This window comes from Anabrus simplex, chromosome 7, assembly GCF_040414725.1.
Source record: "Anabrus simplex isolate iqAnaSimp1 chromosome 7, ASM4041472v1, whole genome shotgun sequence".
Classification (NCBI taxonomy): domain Eukaryota; kingdom Metazoa; phylum Arthropoda; class Insecta; order Orthoptera; family Tettigoniidae; genus Anabrus; species Anabrus simplex.
In genome coordinates, this window is record NC_090271.1 from 229,403,095 (window position 1) to 229,424,619 (window position 21,525).

At 37.8% G+C, this 21,525-nt stretch overlaps 1 protein-coding gene across 3 annotated transcripts in view; it reads right to left on the minus strand.

Moving 5' to 3' along the window:
• Window positions 1-6,729: 6,729 nt before the first annotated feature.
• Window positions 6,730-21,525, minus strand: part of vari (MAGUK p55 subfamily member vari) — a 331,137-nt gene continuing 316,341 nt past the window's right edge. For all 3 annotated transcript variants that reach the window (XM_067150876.2, XM_067150875.2, XM_067150877.2), the window contains 3 exons: window positions 19,631-19,762; window positions 7,591-7,665; window positions 6,730-7,478 (listed from right to left, as the gene is read on the minus strand). In XM_067150876.2, coding sequence (XP_067006977.1) covers window positions 7,302-7,478; window positions 7,591-7,665; window positions 19,631-19,762 — 384 coding nt within the window. In that variant the 3' untranslated portion in view covers window positions 6,730-7,301. The remainder of the gene's footprint in view (window positions 7,479-7,590; window positions 7,666-19,630; window positions 19,763-21,525) is intronic.

The following is a 21,525-nucleotide window of genomic DNA, read 5'->3' on the forward strand; positions in this document are numbered from 1 at the left end:
TCCAGCGGGCTACCAATGACAATGTTGAGCGAATTGAGTGATCACAACAAGTACAGTATTCTATTGATCATGCTTTAACTAATAAACTAATTATTTCTTTAATTGGAATCCTTTATTTCTCTACCAGTTAATTCAGACCTGTCTGTCGGTGCAATGTACAGTAAAGTAAATTTAAAAAGGAAAGTTCTTAATGGCAAATGATTGTTTTTACAACTTTTCAGATAATAATAATAATAATAATAATAATAATAATAATAATAATAATAATAATAATAATGTGTGGCGGCTTCTAGAGAGGTCTGGTTCAGGTCTTTTGAGTTGATGCTGTATAGGCAACTTGGGTGTCTGTGAGGATAGGACTCTATATAAGATGAATTCTAATGCTGAAGATGGCACAAACACCCAGCTGCCATCCCAGAAGAATTAACTATTGAAAGTTAAAATCTCAGAGCTGACTGGAAATCAAACTCAAGATCCCTTGGGCCAAAGGCCAGCATGCTAATCATTTAGCCACACAGTCAGAATGAATATAACTAATTAGTTACACATTTATTAAAACCTATCCATGCCAACAGTTTCAATTGGAAATAGCAGCTTGGTACTGACACTTTGTTGATGTATGATTATTTTTGTTTATTCAATTTCAGTGGCGGCTCGTGACAAAATTTTTAGGGGGTTCACAACATTTTTGTTCATGTCTCAAATCAGCAAAAAAGTAACATAGGTACATAAATCATTTCACTAACAGTTCCTTGTACGGTTCCTTCTTCACAAATACTTTGGTAGAACCCCTGTAACCGAGGATACATTTTATACGAGACTAATTTGTTAGTGTAGAACAAAAGTAAAATTCACAATAACTTTACTACACTGAGATTATTGAAGGATGCGAGTACTATTCTTGGTTTTCAAACAGCACGAATTTCACCTGGGTGTTAGTGTAGAACCAAACTAAACCTCATGGCCTACCAAGCGACTGCTGCTCAGCCCGGTGGTCTGCAGATTACGAGGTGTCGTGTGGTTAGCACGACGAATCCTCTCGGCCGTTATTCTTGGCTTTTTTGACCGCCATCTCACCGTCAGATAGCTCCTCAATTGTAATCACGTAGACTGAGTGGACCTCGAACTAGCCCTCAGATCCAGGTTAAAATCCCTGGCCTGGCCGGGAATCGAACCCGGGGCCTCCGAATAAGAGGAAGGCACGCTACCCCTACACCGCGGGCAGGCTGTCTTACTGTAGAACAGTAGCAAAATTCATAATAGCTTTACTGCACTGCGAACACTGAAGGATGCGAGCACTATTCCTGGTTTTTAAACAGCACGAAGTTCACCTGGATATGACGAGAAGCATAGAAGGAATGTGTACCGCATTTATAGTCCTCTCCGTGTAAGGACGTACCCTAAGGGTGCAACCTTACCCTTTCTCCCCTGTAATATTAAGGTATCGATTTATAGTTACTTTTCTTGCTGTTGGGTATTTTGCAGGTCTTTTTCAGTGTCGGTAACCATACAGTTTAGGGACCCTACTTGCCGATACGACGTCTTACATTAACCGTTAATCTGGCACGTTGGCAACGTTCAATCACTGTTCTAGCATGAATTGCGTGTTGCCACCGCATCGCCGTTAAAGTCACTAGTGATACATTTGCGAGAATATTTAAAGCATATTTTCTTTTTCTGTGGGATTGTAAATCTATTTGGCTAATACCAAGTAAGTAGAATTGTGGCATGTTCGGATAATGCATTTATTAACATTGTTTGCGCGAAATGATTAAAGTGCTCAAGTACGTCAGTCTCATGTCTAGATCTACCGGTACACGAAATAACTCTTGCGGGACGAAATTTTGGCAGTAGAACTTATGACATTATTATTTTCAAATCCGCAGTGAACTTGAAACCTGACCTAATTTCCGTTCACGGAGCTTGGCACATTAGTATTCCTATATGTTTCCTGATAAGCTTGAAGATATAACCAGCCTGCAGGCTGAAAATATGCCCAATAATTTCTCTCCTTACTGGTTACCGGTGTTGAAGAGAGAAGGAAATGTTCGCGCAAAAGAAAGGGAAGTCATTGGATGTCTGGAACTTTCTAAAATCACACTGCAAAGACTTATTAAATAAATTGCATCGTTTAACACGCCCCTCTTGTCAAGAATATGGTTATAGTACGCCTAGTGTATATCAAAATAAAGACGGATAATTTGAGTGAGAAAGTGTGTTTATATCCTTAATTCCTCATTGAGCGTGGAAATCGACGAGATATTCATAATTATCTTGAGTTATTTGATCTTATCTTTTATCATTTACTAGGGTAGGGAAACATTGATTATCGGTGTTTCCTACATTGAGGTTAGTTTGTTATGGTTATGTCTGGTGATTTTAATATGTAACCAGCCAGGTTGGCAGCAGTGATCCGCCATTACAAAAAAGAGAAAAGAAGAGCATCGGGTGGCGATATTTACTTTCTGGGGTATTTCCTTACGTGGAAATTACTATACCGGTAAATTTTTTAAAATAATTATTTCCGAATTGACCCCAATAGTCTCCACATTATCTCGGTTAGTCAGGTTCTACTGTTTCACATGGTAATTATTTTCATTTTGCAAACAATTTAGCATGCAGTACAACCAACAAAACTAGATCATGCGTATTTAAATGATAGGATTTAGATTAGCAACTCACGTAAATACTGATTGTTTGTACAGGAAAGCAATCCTTCTGTCCTTCAATCGCGCAAATGTCTCAATCACTTTACGATTGAAGTCACTGATGATGTTGACAAATCTCTTCTCAATAGCAAGCATAGCCAGCGCTGACAGTCGTTCTCCAGTCATGGTGTTCCTCAGAAACGTTTTAATTCGTATTCAAAGTAGAAAAACACCTCTCGGGCTCCGCTGTCGTAATTGGGGTTGTGACAACAATTCGGAGTAATTCGCATACTTGTGGAAATGTGTCCCTATCTAGTTCATTGTCAAGCAGAAACTGCAACATGAAAATGGCCCCATCATCTTTCTGAAAGCCATTTCTCATATACAATACTTCTAGTTCAGTCTTCAGCTGTGTCTTATTTAGGCAGGGATACATATGCACCACTGCATTCAGTTCTCTTTCTGGAAAAGAGTCTGAATAGACACCAAAATGCCTATTCAGAATTAGGGTACTAGCGAAATCTGCTGGTAATGTAATGCAATAGTAGCTCCTGGGAGGCTGTGGCTAAAGGGGAGGTGGCGGACCCTTGTGGTCAACTGTAATACTGCCACTGGGTTGAGGGTGGCTCTAGACGACAAGGCACGTACCTTACCGTGCTCCTCGCTAATGGGAATATCTGTGCAGAAAACCATGACGTCATCTGCTTTGCGCATGCGTATAGTCTTCAGCACAATAGCGCATTATCCAGTGTGCTCGCTGCACTGTCAGTCAAAACGAACAACTGTCGGTGTAACGGAGCTACGATATAAGTCGATTGTCGAATGCTTTCGATCGATTGTCGAAATCAGGTCGAAAGAAAAGAATGAATGCGTAAATATGTAATAAAACTGGGTGTTCACGTGCTCCTGTGCTCCTGAGAGCCCACCGCCACTGTTCAATTTACATTCTTGTTTCAATCACACATTGTAGTGTTTCCTAAAATTAGTTATTGTATTACTGATTTTTGAAGTCCTCTCATTTACTCTACATTATTCTGAAATACAGGGTAGTGATGGGCAGTCTGAGACGGGGTCTTGAGATTTCTCAAGACTAGTGCAGGCACTGTTTCTCGCGAGAAATTTCTAGAGATCTTGAGAGCGCTGTCCCCACATTGTGTACTGAGCAGTGTGTCGTACGCCTACAGGTAGACGGAGCTGAATGTTGTTTGTGCCAAGTATATGAATAGCCAACCAGAGGTCTTCTCCATTCCGTAAACACACGTCAACAAGCGACTAGGACGTTCAGTTCTTTCATTTCTACCGAGGTCTATTTTGACGCAGTAAGGATATGCATTCGGGCATTGTATGCACTGGTAGGTACACGAATGAGTGGTTTAAGTACAGAACCTGACGGCTACTGTAGGTACACGTAACTGGATACTAGAGGCGTGCATTAATCGAACTCGAGACGAGGCAAGATGCGCCTTGCTGCATATGCAACCACCATTATGCATGAGTGGAATGTGCAGTCTAAATTGCTTCTGTTTGCTCCAATTCTTCCGTTATTAGACCCCGCATTCAGTAACATATGACCACTGCTTGTGTTTACCGATATTTTGGTGACGAAGGAAATAATTCCTTACAATGTTATAGACTATAGAGTATCCGCGTCATAATTAGGTAGGTACTTTGATATATGACGGTGCAATGTGAAATTGTGTCTAATTGTACGCGACAACTTGAAGACGATGTCCGAAACGCAACGTAAGTCGTGGATGTCGGTTATTTTTAAGAGATGTCACAAAGCACAGCCCACTGTGTTGCTTATTCAAAAGAATACATCGCCAGAAATATTTCTGGGATGATCCGGCACTTACAAACGCATGAAATGAAATGGCGCATGGCTTTTAGTGCCGGGAGTGTCCGAGGACATGTTCGGCTCGCCAGGTGCAGGTCTTTTGATTTGACTCCCGTGGGCGACCTGCGCGTCGTGATGAGGATGAAATGATGATTAAGACAGCACATACACCCAGCCCCCGTGCCAGAGAAATTAACCAATGATGGTTAAAATTCCCGACCCTGCCGGCAATCGAACTCGGGACCCTCTGACCCGAAGGCCAGTACGCTGACCATTCAACGAGTCGGACTACAAACGCATAATATCAATGAAGAGGAATCGTTACAGAACACCTCCGGCTCGGTCTGAATCACAAGAAACTACCCTGCCGACGATTGTGAGGCATCTAGGTATGTCTACATCCTAATAACAGTTATTAACAAATTATACGGGTTATTCAGCTAAGAAGTCCACCTGACATAACTCGTGAACAGTTTAAGATACTGGCATTCTGTATTCATTTTCGTTAATGGTATTAAGGAGCTCATAGTTCAACATGTAGTGCTTTCCTAGGATTTTGACATAATTTATCGTCAAGCTTACACTCGTAGTTACTGGGACGTCGCACAGCTCGCAGCACACGAGAATCGGTCTCGAGAGCGTTGTCCATCACCCCTGCTGAAAGAATTGGAGCTAAGTCGGGCATTTTAGATTACACGTTCCACTCATGTGTAATGGGGATTGCGTATGTAGCAAAGCACACCTTCCCCGTCTCAGGTTCGAATAATGCACGCCTCTAGTATCCACGTGGGTGTAGCCTACATCCTAACTACAGTTATTCACAAATTATGCATGGTTATTCACCTAAGATGTCCACCTCAAATAAGTCGTGAACATTTTAAGATACTGACATTCTGTTTTCACTTTCGTTAATGGTATTAAGGGGTTCATAGTTGAACATGCAGTACTTTTACAGGCTTTTGACAAAAATGTATGAAAATGTATTGGCTCACACGTTTTCATATGAGAACGTTATTTCACGCAATACCTGCCAATGATGTATACTATCAAGTTTAGAGTCGTAGTTATTGGTACGTCGCACAGCTTGCACTACAGGAGGATCGGTCTCGAGATTCTCGCGAGAGTCTCGAGCGAGAGCGTTGCCCATCACTAATGGATACAAACTGTATGGCAGTGCGGATAATTTTGCTGATAACTTATAAATAATGATGTTTACTGATTTTCACCCAGGTATACTATTGCTTTTGCTTGCGGTTAAGTGACCCTTGACATAGGTATGGGAGAATAGTGATTTATATAAAGAGCCTTGAGACCATAAAGCAGTAAATTTGATCTACGCCTAACTGGCTCCTGCCCGCAAATAATGGAAGGAAGGAAGGAAGGAAGGAACAAAAATCAATACATCGGTAGTTGTCGCAAGAGAAAATTCCGAATAAACCTGTGACTGTAGAGGTTCTGGTGCCAGGTACCGGTATCAGGGCCTATTGTATTATGTTAACAGATCTATCCATTTCAATACCAATACTTAAATATTTACAATATCCGTGGATAACCATTTTGCGGATGTGGATGAAGGAAGTGTGAGGATTATTCTAGACAGCATCAGAAACAGCCTCTTCATTTGGACCTGAGAGGTAGATGTGGATAAACATTGTATCACCATTACAATGGGGCATGATCTGTCATTTTTTTTTAAAATTGCATTTGGTTTCATTCAAACCACTACAGTATACTACCAATAATCAGATATCACAGGTGACCAGCACATTACTGACTTGGCCACGAAGACAACATATGATACTCGCTAGATGTCTAGTACAGTACGGATCTACAGTCCTTGAAACACTAAAGATTCCTGTTAGGCTAGGCACAGAAATTATCAGTTGAAACAATTCACAGCACCTGTGTTTATCCTACATATTCATGAAATGAATTATGAAGTTCTCAATAATGGTTTATGGTGGTCATTTAACATTCTACCATTACAGATAACTTGGCATAACCTATGAATTTGATCATATTACAGGTACATGTGTTATTTCAGGGAGCAATGAACTGCATGTTTGTACAGTGGCCCACAGGACTGGGTGGGGATATTATGCATAGTAGGTATTTTATACTTTGATAGTTCCATGGATCATTTACATTGTTGAAACATAGGCAGGATGCAGAGCAATACTGACCTTAAGAAGAAATTTAATCTTGGTTGGGTTTCATAAAACTAAATAATAAGGTTTGGCAGGCCATCTGGTATATACAGTATATTTTTACATTTATATTTCCCATCTAAATTTACAATTTATTGTACAAGGAATATAACTGCACACTGAAACTTGATGCTAGTAACATTCAGACAATAAAAATATAACATAACACTAGAACAAGAAAGCTGATATGTTCAAAACCGTGAAAGTTTTGCAGAATTGGAATAAATTTGTTCTATACTCAACTGTACAGTTTTTTATTAAAACATTTTCTCTGAGAATAATTGATAAACACTTCTGATGACAATTTTGCAACAACGCATTAAAATATGTATGTAACAAATTCAGCTTCAATACTTATATTTATATATTCCCTGAACACATGGACGGGTTGGAGTAATACTAGAAACTGCTGATCACAGTTCCCAATTATAACCACTATAAAAAAGTATTGTACATGCCAGACAGATATCAGAGTATGTAATTTCTCTTCCAGAAACACTAAAGATTCCTGTTAGGCTAGGCACAGAAAGTATCAGTTGAAACAATTCACAGCACTTGTGTTTATCCTACATATTCATGAAATGAATTATGAAGGATGTGAACAAACTACTAATAAACCCAGTTGACAGGAACCCACTGATGCTCAGTGCTCAACATTTCGAGAGCTTCTACCACTTTGCGGAATGTGACATCAAAATCTTCATTAACTATTACTTGGTCAATGTATTTCTCATATGAACGCTGTAGGCAGGCACTTTCCTCCAAAGTTTGCCGTAAGTCCTCCTCCTAAGGAAAGAATAAAAAGGATCAATTTGGAAAATGTAATGCATTTTTATAAAGCAGTTCAGTATGCGATCAAAACAAGAAATAACTGAAGCATGCAGTGAGTAGAACCTACCTCATATAAAGATGCAAGGGATTCAAGGGTCCTGGCTCGACGAGAGCTGTACCTGATAGAACTCGCTCGATCAAACTAAACATGCAACACAAATACAGACAACTATTAATGAGTAACAAAAAATAAAACAGATCTCACATTAGCTCAGGTAGTAAACTACATGTTTCAGACATGCCTGAGTGCACCAGGCTCGATAAATATAAGTCTTTACAAAACCGTGGTAAAACTTCTCACCATGGTATTGTCATTAAACCTGTGCATCAATACTATTGCTTGGTTTCAATACTATGGTTTCTTGACACTTGTTTTTCTTGTTATGTATTCAGGAGGCAGCAATGAACAGTCACTCATGGTGTTATGCTGAACTTGTCCGCTAGGTAACATGTGTAATACGTTATATTAAATGTTAAGAATTTCATTATTTTGGTCTGTATTGAACAATATATTCCTTCAATAAAGAGGTTTAGGAAAGGTCATTCCACTGAAGCCCAACTTGCAGGATTCCAGCAAGATATAGCAGATATCCTGGATTCAGGAGGTCAATTGGACTGTATCGCGATTGACCTGTCTAAGGCATTTGATAGGGTAGACCATGGGAGACTACTGGCAAAAATGAGTGCAAATGGACTTGACAAAAGAGTGACTAAATGGGTGGCTCTGTTTCTAGAAAACAGAACTCATAGAATTAGAGTAGGTGAAGTTTTATCTGTCCCTGTAAAATTTAAGAGGGGAATTCCTCAAGGCAGTATTATTGGACCTTTATGTTTTCTTATATATATCAATAATATGTGTAAAGACATGGAATCAGAGATAAGGCTTTTTGCAGATGATGTTATTCTGTACAGAGTAATAAATAAGTTACAAGATTGTGAGCAACTAAAATGACCTCAATAATAAACGGGGATAAAAGTCAGGTTGTGAGTTTCACAAATAGGAAAAGTCCTCTCAGTTTTAATTACTGTGTTGATGGGATGAAAGTTCCATTTGGGGATCATTGTAAATACCTAGGTATTAATATAAGGAAAGATCTTTATTGGGGTAATCACATAAATACGATTGTAAATAAAGGATACAGATCTCTGCACATGGTTATGAGGGTATTTAGGGGTTGTAGTTGGGATGTAAAGGAGAGAGCATATTTATCTCTGGTGAGACCCCAACTAATTTTCTCGCTCCCTTGGCGCTGCATACCGGTATCCAACTTATCTTCACTGGATAAAGATTTGATGAAATCCCCATACCTTTCCATTTTTATTGTGTATTTATTAATTAGTTATTTACTAATTACTGGTATTACTCATTTTTTAATTGTTTATTTATTCATTATTTCTACTCCTCAATTCACAAGTACCTTAAAGGAATTCATTAACAGATTTAGAAATATTACTGCTTATAGGTTATGGCAATGTTAATAAACCACATGTGAAAAGAACAAGGAACAGAACAGGAGTGGAACTGCACGTGGCCTGTCCAGTGAGTTTCCTCTGTTGTGCATGTATTCCATTGCGCAGGTAGGTAGGTAGGTAGGTAGGTAGGTCGGTCGGTGCGACGTCAAGCAGCTTGTAAATTTATTTTTACGTTTGTAGTTTGAGATTAACTATGCCTAACAAAAGTGTGACAATATCAGGAGTTCCCTTACACAGTATTTTCTGCCGAGTGTTGGGAGCTGAAAACGTTTATTTTCTTCCTTACATCCTCAACCCGTCGCCATAAGACCTATCTGTGTCGGTGCGACGTAAAGCAACTACAAAAAAAAAAAAAAAAAACAAACAACATCCTCAACCATAATCTCCTTTACTATCATTTGCTATCTCGCTGTATTTCCTTAACCGCAGATATTTAGATACTTATGTATAAACATTTATGTTTCATCCAAGTTCTTTTAACAAAGATTATAAAATTTCTTTGATCCAAGTTACTTAAATCATAGTTCCTTAACATTGAAATACAGGCCTAAAGCTTCGAGGCAGATATCACTCTCTAACCAATTAAAACGAATATAAACCATTTGTGTGTATTTCATACTCTATTAATTTTTAAAATACTTGTTGTACCGTGTTCTATATATATTGAAATGAATCAGTATTTCAGCAATTTACCCTTTCCTTCCTCGCACTAATCTACAAACAACTAAACAGGGCATGGTAATACAAAATACGCGTCAAACTCTTTGTTTACACGTCAGAATGCTGTCCAGGAAGTGTTCCAACACGATCAAGTTCGGGACCAGCTGCTGACCAATCCCAAACCAGTGCATGTGCAAAGGGCGATGCATGAATCCGCCGGTGACTGTCAGAAACTCGTGTGTTGGAACAAACCTATTAACACCCAGATACTTACAATGATCCCCCAAAGTAACTTTCACCCCATCAACGCAGTAATTAAAAGTAAGAGGACTTTTCCTATTTGTGAAACTCACAACCTGACTTTTAACCCCATTTATCATCATACCATTGCCTACTGTCCATCTCACAACATTATCGAGATCATTTTGCATTTGCTCACAATTTTGGAACTTATTACTCTATACAGAATAACATCATCTGCAAAAAGCCTTACCTCTGATTCCACTCCTTTACTCATATCATTTATATATATAAGAAAACATAAAGGTCCAATAATACTGCCTTGATGAATTCCCCCCTTAATTATTACAGGGTCAGATAAAGGTTCACCTACTCTAATTCTCGTCGCCATAAGACCTATCTGTGTCGGTGCGACGTAAAGCCCCTAGCAAAAAAAAAAAAAAAAAAAAAAAAAATCTCTGAGATCTATTTTTTAGAAATATAGCGACCCATTCAGTCACTCTTTTGTCTAGTCCAATTGCACTCATTTTTGCCAGTAGTCTTCCATGATCCACCCTATCAAATGCTTTAGACAGGTCAATCATGATACAGTCCATTTGGCCTCCTGAATCCAAGATATCTGCTATATCTCGCTGGAATCCTGCAAGTTGAGCTTCAGTGGAATAACCTTTCCTAAAACTGAACTGCCTTCTATTGAACCAGTTATTAATTTTGCAAACATGTCTAATATAATCACAAAGAATGCCTTCCCAAAGCTTACATGCAATGCATGTCAAACTTACTGGCCTCTAATTTTCAGCTTTATGCCTATCACCCTTTCCTTTGTACACAGGGGCTACTATAGCAACTCTCCATTCATTTGGCATAGCTCCTTCAACCAAACATTAATCAAATAAGTACTTCAGATATGGTACTGTATCCCAACCCATTGTCTTTAGTACATCCCCAGAAATCTTATCAGTTCCAGCCGGTTTTCTAGTTTTCAACTTTTGTGTCTTATTGTAAATATCATTGTTATCATATGTAAATTTTAATACTTCTTTAACATTAATCACCTCCTCTATCTGGACATTATCCTTGTTACCAACAATCTTTACATTCTGCTGACTGAATACTTCAGCCTTTCTAGATCCTCACATACACACTCTCCTTGTTCATTAATTATTCCTGGAATGTCCTTCTTGGAACCTGTTTCTGCCTTAAAGTACCTATATATACCCTTCCATTCTTCACTAAAATATGTGTGACTGCTAATTATGCTTGCCATCATGTTACCTGTAGCTGCCTTCTTTGCTAGATTCAATTTCCTAGTAAGTTCCTTCAATTTATCCTTAATTCCACAGCCATTTCTTTCCAATCTGCACCTCCTTCTTAGGCTCTTTATTTCTCTATTATAATAAGGTGGGTCTTTACCATTCCTTACCACCTTTAAAGGTACAAATCTGTCTTCATGTTCCTCAACAACTTCTTTAAACCCATCCCAGAGTCTGTTTACATTCTTATTTACTGTTTTCCACCAATCATAATTACTCTTTTAAAACTGCCTCATGCCTGCTTTATCAGCCATATGGTACTGCCTAATAGTCCTACTTTTAAAACCTTCCTTTCTATCACATTTATTTTTAACTACGACAAAAACAGCTTCGCGATCACTAATACCATCTATTACTTTGGTTTCTCTGTAGAGCTCATCTGGTCCAGGATATTTTTCCCTCTAGTTGGTTCCATCACTTTCTGAATCAGCTGTCCTTCCCATATTAGCTTATTTGCCATTTGGTGGTCATGCTTCCTGTCATTTGCATTTCCTTCCCAATTGACATTTAGTAAATCCACATCTCCCGCTACAATCACATTCCTTTCCATGTCGTTTCCCACATAGCTGATTATCTTATCAAATAATTCTGAAACCGTGTCAGCGCTACCCTTTCCCGGTGTGTACACTCCAAAGACATCAAATTGCTTATTATCTTTAGAAATGAGCCTTACATCTAGAATTTCATGTTTCTCATCTTTAACTTTTTGGTAGCTTACAAATTCTTCTTTCATCAGAATGAATATTCCCCCTCCCACCATTCCTATCCTATCTCTACGGTACACACTCCAGCTCTGTGAGAAAATTTCTGCTCCATTATATCATTTCTCAGCCATAATTCAACTCCTATTACAATAATGGGTAAATATATATCTATTAAATTACTTAGTTCGATTCCTTTCTTTACAATACTTCTACAGCTCAACACTAACATTTTTATGTCATCCCTACTTGACTTCCAGATCTCTGTACCCTTATCACTGCTCTATCGTCTGGCTCCATGAGGGTTAAACAATGCACAACTTCATCTTCAACAATGAACCTCCCATTCAGAAAACAACTAAAATGATGAACGAGGAGTGCATACAATCTATTACTCATGAGACATCTGTCTATTGTGTTTCAGTACATCTCTATAGTTAAATTTTCTCTTCAACTATCGGCTATCTTTAAAATGGAAATTAAAGGTGATAAAATATTCAGACATCCACTATTCATGAGACATCTGTCTATTGTGTTTCAGTACATCTCTATTGTTAAATTTTCTCTTCAACTATCGGCTATGTTTAAAATGGAAATTAAAGGTGATAAAATATTCAGACATCCAAGAGCTCCTAATGTTAGCCCTCATGCAAATTTTGTCTTGCTTGGTTTAGGTGAGAAATGCTTTATAAAACCTTCCATAACCTTGCTTTATACCTGTTGTGTGAAAAGGAATTTAATGAACTGTGATGATAAGGAACATTGGCATCTGAAACCTTACTTATAATGTGGCATGCCGTTGTTTTGTCAATATCACAGATATCACCGATAACTGCTTGAAAATGTTCCATTTGCACAGAATAGCAGTGCTACTGGAATGTGATTTCTAGCAATATCGGATGGTTTTTTCCCAGTAGGGAACGGCAATTATTTATCAATTACAGTATAACCTTGATTGTCTGTCTGTCTGTTAGGTCATCAGCCCAGAGGCTGGTTGGATCCTCAAATAGCACCACCAAAGGTTATGCGGTTATAAGGAAACCCCAAAAACCAATGGCAGCACCAAAATGAGGCGTACTAGGCAAGATGAGGCGTGAGGTAGTTTGCCATTGCTTTCCTCACTGGGTCAGAAAGTACTATTGCAGCACGACTGACCCTATGAGGAGCACCTTTCATAACACTCAGATGCACTAGTCGTGCTCTGAATATAACCTCGATTATCTGTCTTAAAAAAAAACAGATAATCCCTACTACCAATATTAATTGACTTTAAACTACCTAAATATAATCATAACATTCATTGATCCCTCTTAAAAAAATAAAACAGAATATTTACAAGTAGTTAATGCAATGACAATAATAAATAATCACATAAATTACCAGTATCAACAAGAATAAATTTAATCTACCTGCTGTTATTTAAGCTGCTTTAAAATAGTTTGTTAATTTCTTCTGCACTTTTCTGCAACTTATTTTCTTGTTTATGTCCATACTGTACTAAGCTTTCTAATTACAGTAAATGACTGTCTCAAAAATCTGTATCATCCTCCTGCTCTATGAAGTCCATTAAAGTGTTGGCCGAATCGAGTGCAGTCTGAAGTGCTACAAGATTGTTTGTGACAAACGTTTCTTCTCCACCCCCGTGACTTTCACTCGTCACTTCACAGATGACTGCTGCACATGCTTTTAGTTACTATTCATCATCACACAAAGTACGATGCCTAAGCATATCATCAGTATGAAGTCACTCCTTAATGGTACTTATGTCCACTTCTCCAAAATGAACTTTATTTTCAATAGTCTTCAGGATATCTTTGACGATCAGTCCTTCATGTTCATCTTCATCAATGAACCAATACAAATCACTGGCTAGCTCTTCAACATACAATTTTCTTAAACATAAGCATGTTTTAATGTAGGCCTTGTCACAATTTTGCCACCTGAAGATAGAGTTAAAGTTTTCTTGATCCGTGTGTTTTGATCGTAACGTCTGTGTAATTACTTGCTGCTTTGAACTACCTACCGTATGTTATGAAATTATACTAAGTGCTGTACTTCTCATGTGACTTCACTTATCTTTTGAACAGCTGGTGTACGTATCTGTTGGAGACAGCTGATTACTTTACCTACTTCGAGTTGTGCGCACATTTTCCATCCTATAAATTACTTGTGTCGCAGTCTTCTTGTTCTCCTTCCAGATTACGTAAATTGTAATGTTGATTGTCATACTGGTCATCATGTACGTGTTGATAAGGTTTTGGTCTGGAATCTCATGAGTTTTTTAAAAATCTGTTTTCGTAAATTTTCAGCAGCAAATTTTAGGTTAATGTTCATAATTTTTTGTCGATATTTTTTTAGTGTTTATTTTGTTTAATAATTTGGTTTAATAATTATTTTCAAATTTAATTTCTTGTCGCCTGCTGTGTTTTATTTGGCATCATTCTTTGTGCGTGATTATCTTAAAATTAATTGTTACGTCATGTTTTGGCTCAGTGTATATCTAAATTTCTTGTCATGTGCTGTGTTGTGTTTGGTCTTCTACTGTACCTGGGTTCGTTTTTGAATAAGTATGGAATTATTTGGGGGCGTCCCTAATCAGTTACTAAATTCTCAAATCAGATAGGAGATTATGGGGTCTCTTTACCTGTTTGAAAATGTTCCTAGATCATCTGTTGAGCTGTTCTATTGTGCTGTTTTCTGTTTCCTTGTCATGTATTTTTATTTACCCATGTATTCCTATACTTGCTAGGGAGGGTTCTATGAGGACTTTGATAGTATCATAGGGTGAAACTTGCTCACCATATCTTTAGACCAGATAACGCTGAGGCAGTTATGGCAAATTTGACGGGTTATGGATATGCACCTGTGCTCATGACATATTTGAAGTCTGGCGTTCATCTGGTAAGAGATACTTTGTAATCTTTTTTTTTGTAGTAGGTGGTTAGATGGAGAATAGCGTCCATTGTTTATTGTAAATTATGTACTAGGAAGGTTTTCTTCAAATGTTTATTTCAGTATCATTATTCTGAGCTATTAATTTCAGTTAAATCTGTTGTTGCTTTGCAGATCATCACGATTTGTATTTCAGTTATCCTAAATTCATCATTAAAATTTGTAGTGAAATTTTGCAGGTGTTACGATTTAGTAAAAGTTAATTAATCACCTTTAATTACTCTTAATTTAATTTTCTCAGTGTTTATTTTCATCTTTTTCTGGTTGGTGTCTTCTAAATTCAATTACCCAGTTAGCTCGATTATGGGGTCCTGTGAGCTGAGTAAGGTTTCTAAAATTGGTAGCCTTGTCATATCTGTCCATCCATATTTGTATATATTGTAATATGGTGGATGTCATTTGTGTTTGTCTTGGGTGCCTTGGGAAGGCATTATTTTAAAATTATCTGTTACGTCGTGTTTTGGCTCGTGTATATCTAAATTTCTTGTCATTATGAGGGTTAGGACTTCAGGTGCTGAGAGGCTGTTCCTCCCCTGGGAGTACGATACTGGTCTTAATGTAGTCTCACTGTCGTGTGATGGAATAATGAGTATTGAAGGTCATGTTGTGCCTTTTTCTTTGTTGGTACTGTTTGATTCAGGGGTCATCGCACTGGTGTTTTATGCGTATTGTGTTCTTATGTTGTCATGTGGTGGAGGACAGATAGGCCTGGTGATCCTGGTGTGTCATGCTATAATCTGATATTTCCTGGTATGAAGGTGTTGTTTGTGCCTTTTTATTTCTTATATCAGTGAGTTGGATTTTGGTATGTGCACTCTTGAACTATTTTTATTTCTTTTGGATATTTCTCTTAACCATAAAAGTAACGTGATCCGTATAGGGGCACGGGCAACGTAATGTGAGTTTTGTTCTGTGCAAAAATCTTAAAGTGATGTATGATGAAGTAGATGGTGACTTACTAACCTCATGTCTGTGACTTGTCCTAAGGATAATGTGAGCAATATTGCAAACTAAAGTAATAAAATGTAACTTCACCGTGGTTTGGATCCACTTGCAACATTTAAAATTTAAACTCCCATTTTTTTTCTTAATTGCTGGCAATTAAGAATGCACCTAGGCTGGCAATTTAAAATTAAATTTCAATGAGGATATGGATAGTACATTTATGTGCCCTAGTGGTAAAGTTGTATGTGTGTAGTACTTCAGTCAATGAAGATCTAGTTTGGGTAATTTATTAATTGGAGAATGTTTTCTCTTCCTGTATTTTAAGATCCATTATTGTCGCATGTTTTTTTAAAGGTTTGTGTGACCTGTTCTGAGGTGACACCACAGAAAACCATCTTCAGGGCTGCCGACAGTTAGGTTCTAACCCACTACCTCCCGGATGCAAGCTCAAAGCTGCGCGCCCCTAACCGCACGGCCAACTTGCCCGATACATAGATTTTAAAATCTTCTTGGGCAACAGGTAATGCACAGAATGGTTAATTGAAGGACAGATAATCGGGGTCCTACAGCATGTGTAAACTATAATTCACTGTTTTTTTTAATCAAAATTTTCTCTAAAACAAAACATTGTTCAGTTCCTCATACGGATCCCCCCTTTCTTGTATAACTCTGCCTCCATTCTGTTCAAACAGATTAAGATATTGAAAATATAACATGCAATTGTTAAGCTCCATTTTGAACTTTTTACCATGGTTTTTCTTTGAAAATTGCTCCATTATGAACAGTTGACAATGCACCATGGCAAAATGTTGGTAAACTTGAATCCAAGTTTTGTGGAACAAAACTAAAACTTTACCCTGGTCGATTATGAAGTTTACAGCAGTATTCTTTTTACTGAGACTGGTGCACTCGGCCATTAGAATTTAATAAAGAACATAAGAAAATAAGAAAACTGAAGCGAGTACAGTAATGTCATGCCAGTACCATTCACATATTTCTAGGAACAAAACAGCCAGACAAAAAAAGAAGCATCTAAAGGGTCCAGAGATATAAGAATTTCACATTTCTTCTGTTACTGCTTCTTTTTATAATAATAATACAATTCAAATTGACAAAGTTGACCATGAAACTCAAACGAGAGAATTTCCACATGCTGCAGGTATACATGCCCACTAATGATGCACCAGACAAGAGGCTGAAGAGTTAATGATAAGATAGGAGAACAACTCAACAAAATCCCACTGAAGGAGCCAGTCTGCATCTTGGGGGATTTCATTGCCAAAGTTGGGATTCATCGCAACTGACACCTTGGAGATGTTGGACCGTTCTGAGTGGGGAAGAGAAAGGAGTTTGCTCACAGGCCACAGCCTGGTGATTACAAACACCCTGTTCCAGCACCACCTGCACTGACTGTCAACCTGGATAAGTCCCAACAAGATATATAAGAATCAAATCAACTTTGTACTAGTGAGAAGAAGATGGAGATCATCTGAACAATGTAAAGGCAAAGCCAGGAGCTGACTGTGGCTCAGATCATAAGAACTCAAAGTGAACTGGGCACTTGAACTCCAGTTCACCAGGAAGAGAGAGTGGAGATGTACGGATTTGCATTAAGAAATCCATAGAGCTGCAGGAAGAAGTTAGACCACAGATGACACAGAACACCAACGAAACATGGATGACGATTAAAGAGCTGGATTGAAAAGTTGTGCAAGAAATGTGCAATGGTAACAATTATAAAGAATAAACACTGGATGACAGATGCTACACTGGTCTTAGTTAAAGAGAGGAGATCTCTGAGGGGAGGAGAATGAATATACTGAGAAAAAGCTGAGGGTACTGGTTATGAAGATAAAAACAGTATCTGAGAGAGATAAGAATGCATCTGCCAAGAATTGGAACTCCTTGCAGATCATGAATCCCACGTGCCTTTCAGCAAAGTGAAGTACCTAGCAATGGAATTCAGAGTCAAGAAGCAAGTAATCTGCAACCGAAATAGGGAGAAGAAAAGTGATCCCAAAAGCACTGCAAAGGTGTGGAAGTATTATTGAGAAACTCTACTCAAGGAAGATGCAGCATGGAAACCTGTAAACCATGACAACCCTGTGGAAGAGAAAGAACCTGAAATATTAAAGTTGCAGGTGCATGTTGTTTAAGAAGGTGTGGAATACAGGGAAGTGGCCGGATGAATGGTGCAAAGCCATATTCATTGCTATCTACAAGAAAGAAGATCCTATAAACTGTGGAAAGTATAGGACTGTGGCACTAAACTAATACCTCATACTGAGGGAGAAACAAACAGGAGAGACAAGGAGGAAAACACAAAAGAACAAGCTCCACAGCTTCCCCCCACCTATTGGTAGGGGTAGCTGAAATCATTAAAGAAAAGGCTAGGAAAACAACAGATAGGGAATCTGCCACCTGGGTGACTGCCCTAAATGCAGATCAGCAGTGACTGATTGATACCTCTCTGATATCTCCTGCATGACATAAGAGGCAGCTAAAAATGTGCCCCACTGGCTCTCGACTTGGGAGTGTGGGTCGATGATCGCAGGGCCCCAAACCGTGTCTGGCATTGCTTCCACTCACTGGTGCCAAACTCGTAACTTTAATCTGTTATGTCTGACCTCACTTGGTCAACTTTAGTTCTTTTCCAACCTTGATGGTATTAGGTATGCAAGGCAGAGGATGTCTTTCATTTACACACACACACCACTTTTTCTTCCTTTCTTCACAGATACCTTGACCCTTTGAAGGATCTGAACTCTTTGTTTGCTGTCTTGTTTTATGGATCTTCTCTCGTTATCTCTCCCACTTCGTTTAGACCTAATTCCTATAATTTTCTGACAAGTTTATTTCTGCTTCATTAGGAGCATCCTCCACTGAGGAGGGGCCCCTTTGAGAATTATTTCTTGATGAAGTAAGAGTCTACCTTTGGTGTAAGTATCTTTCAAGACCTGTCCATCCTCTTTTTTTTTTTTTTTCTCTCTGCCCTCTTGATTAATGACATAAAATTTGCACTCCCCAGTAATATATGCAGCTTTTCCAATCCTCTCTGAGAGTAAAGTCATACCGTCTCATGTATTATATAAGAACATATAAAAAAATGCTTCAAATATGAAATCCTGTGGATAGGAAGAAAAACAAAGAGGATTAGAAGATGTAACAGAAGAATTTTTTAAAAACTCAGAGGACTTCCAAAAGAACTTGAAATGTAAGCCTATAGCGAAAGAAATCTCCTGAATTGTGGCAAAGAATCTCAAAAATGGAGGAGAAATAGAAGAGAGTAGCATTCTGGATAAGTATGGTGAATTTATAGTTGATATAAGATGGTATAGGGCTGATGGGATTTTTTTTTGGGCAAACCTGTTCCATAAAGGACATTTTTCTGCTATCTCAGATACAAAAATACAATATGAGGGTGGTGAGAGATTTTCTTTTTCTTTAATGGCAATATATACAGTCACACAAGCAAAAATAACGAAAATAAGCATATTAGTATTTTTAGCTTTTTAACTTGTTTATCAACATTCAGCCTGTCAACAAATCGGAAGTCTTTCTATGGATCATTACTGGTTTATATGAATAAATATGAATAAAAAATAAAAGGAAGAAAATACCTTTGGTAGATAGGACAATATCTTATTTATCTAAAAGGCAGTCACTACTGGTGTACTTTTGTTCATGTAAAATAATTTTACATAGAGAAAAGAAACACTACAAACCTGTGCATCAATTTAATATGGGTCAATAGTATTATCAAATTGTGAATATGTTTCCAGCTATCATAAATGCACTTATATTCCACAATACCCATACTTACGGTTAAATTGCGGCTTGATGATCCAATGGATCGCCCAATCCCATACAGATGTTTCAACTGTTCCATCCCAGGAGCTGCTATGAATATCACATAAGGCATAAATTCAGATGAATTATGGAGAATCTTCAATGCCTGTAACAGATCACAAAAGAGTAAAATAGGTACGGTAACTACATTCTGAAGTGATATCTGTCTTAATATCGCAATCTTCTGTGGGCAATTTTATGACAGAAGATTGTTTATAGTAAGCTACAGAGATATATCCTCAGGTTTTTTTTTCGGTTTGTCAGCTTACTCATTGCTAGAGACATCCCATTTTCAGCAATTAAACCAATAGCAATATCAGTTAAAAGAATGGTAAGTAGTTATATTCATAATGGTAAATAAATAAAGTTCATACAGTGTTACTTTTATTAAAAATAACTATATTAAATCTATCAAAATAATTAGTCTTAAACGGCGATGTCTAACTTGTAGGGTCAAGTCTTGTAAGATGGCTAAAATTGCATTTCAATTAGTCCTCAAATAGCACAAGAGGTCGGCACTGAGGGGCTGAAAAGAAAAGTGGGGGTTTACTGTATAAGTTGCACACAGGGGCTATCTGATTACACTGTTATACTTACTCATTTGAAAATATCCTAGAAAATACCTATTGCATCTCTACAGTTCACTCAATCATCAATGATCTGTATTTAGGACAGCCGCCCAGGTAGCAGATTCCCTGTCAGTTGTTTATCTAAACTTTACATAAAGAATTGAAAGAAGTTGGAAACATATCGTACATCTTGGTAAATTATTTCAATCCCTAACTCCTCTTCCTATAAACAAATCTTTGCCCCAATTTCATTTTTCCTCTAGAATTCCAACTTTATCTCCATATTGTAATTTTTATAACGGTCAATTGTCTGATGAAACTGGTCGCCATAGTTGCGAGATGCAATTTATTTTTTGTTTCTTGCTTATGGACATGCATGAATGCATTGTTGTTCAATTTTCTTTGCATCGTAGTACTGCACAGGTAAGTTTTAAATCTTCTCAAGTAGGAAAAGAGCATTCTGATGTTCATATAAGATGGGTATCATTTTCTGATAGTAGTGTAGCTAGTTAATTGTGAAAGAAACAAGTAGGTATGCGGATCTTTCCCGCGGGTTGTGTAGTAAAGCGTACTGAAGTCGGACATTGTCTCCCGCGGGTTGCATAGTAGAGCATACTCAACTTTCAAACAGACTTCCTCTGCCATCTGTCTGCTAAACATATAACTTCATGGAACCAGTGAATTCCCTACGCTTTCTAAATACAACTGACATGCATGGAATGCTAAAATAAAGTGTTTTTGTATAAGTTTTCTTAGAACAGACAGCTGACTGAACATAAACACATTGTAGCAACATGGCTGCACATAAGCAGTTTAGTGAGAAGATATTTATTACAAATTAGATTAATATATTGACGAATGCAATGGTAGTGAGTTTGAAGTTGTAGGTATGATAATAAAAGTGGTGTGGGAAGCAGTTGGGACAGAAGATGAACCTGAGGGAAATCGAAATACACCATATTGCACAGGACAGGAAATGCACATTTAGGTACTGTCTCCCTTTAAAATATTAGGCCTACCTGGACAAAAAATAATTTTCAGTTTTAATCCTCCAGTTAATTCTGTTTTGGACTATGGGCCTCTACAAAATTAGCTAATATTCCAACTAATGTAAATTTATGTTCCAATCTCATTCAGTGAAAAATAGTATATAATTTGTATGCCTGAGATGCAGTACGATTTGCTATCTAAATATCTTTATCAGACAGATCCCAGAAATGAAATAAATTGGGAGATTCAGGGTGAAGTCCTGTGTTCTCTGCAGTACCAAGAAAATAAGAGCCCCAGCAGATCGAGCAAT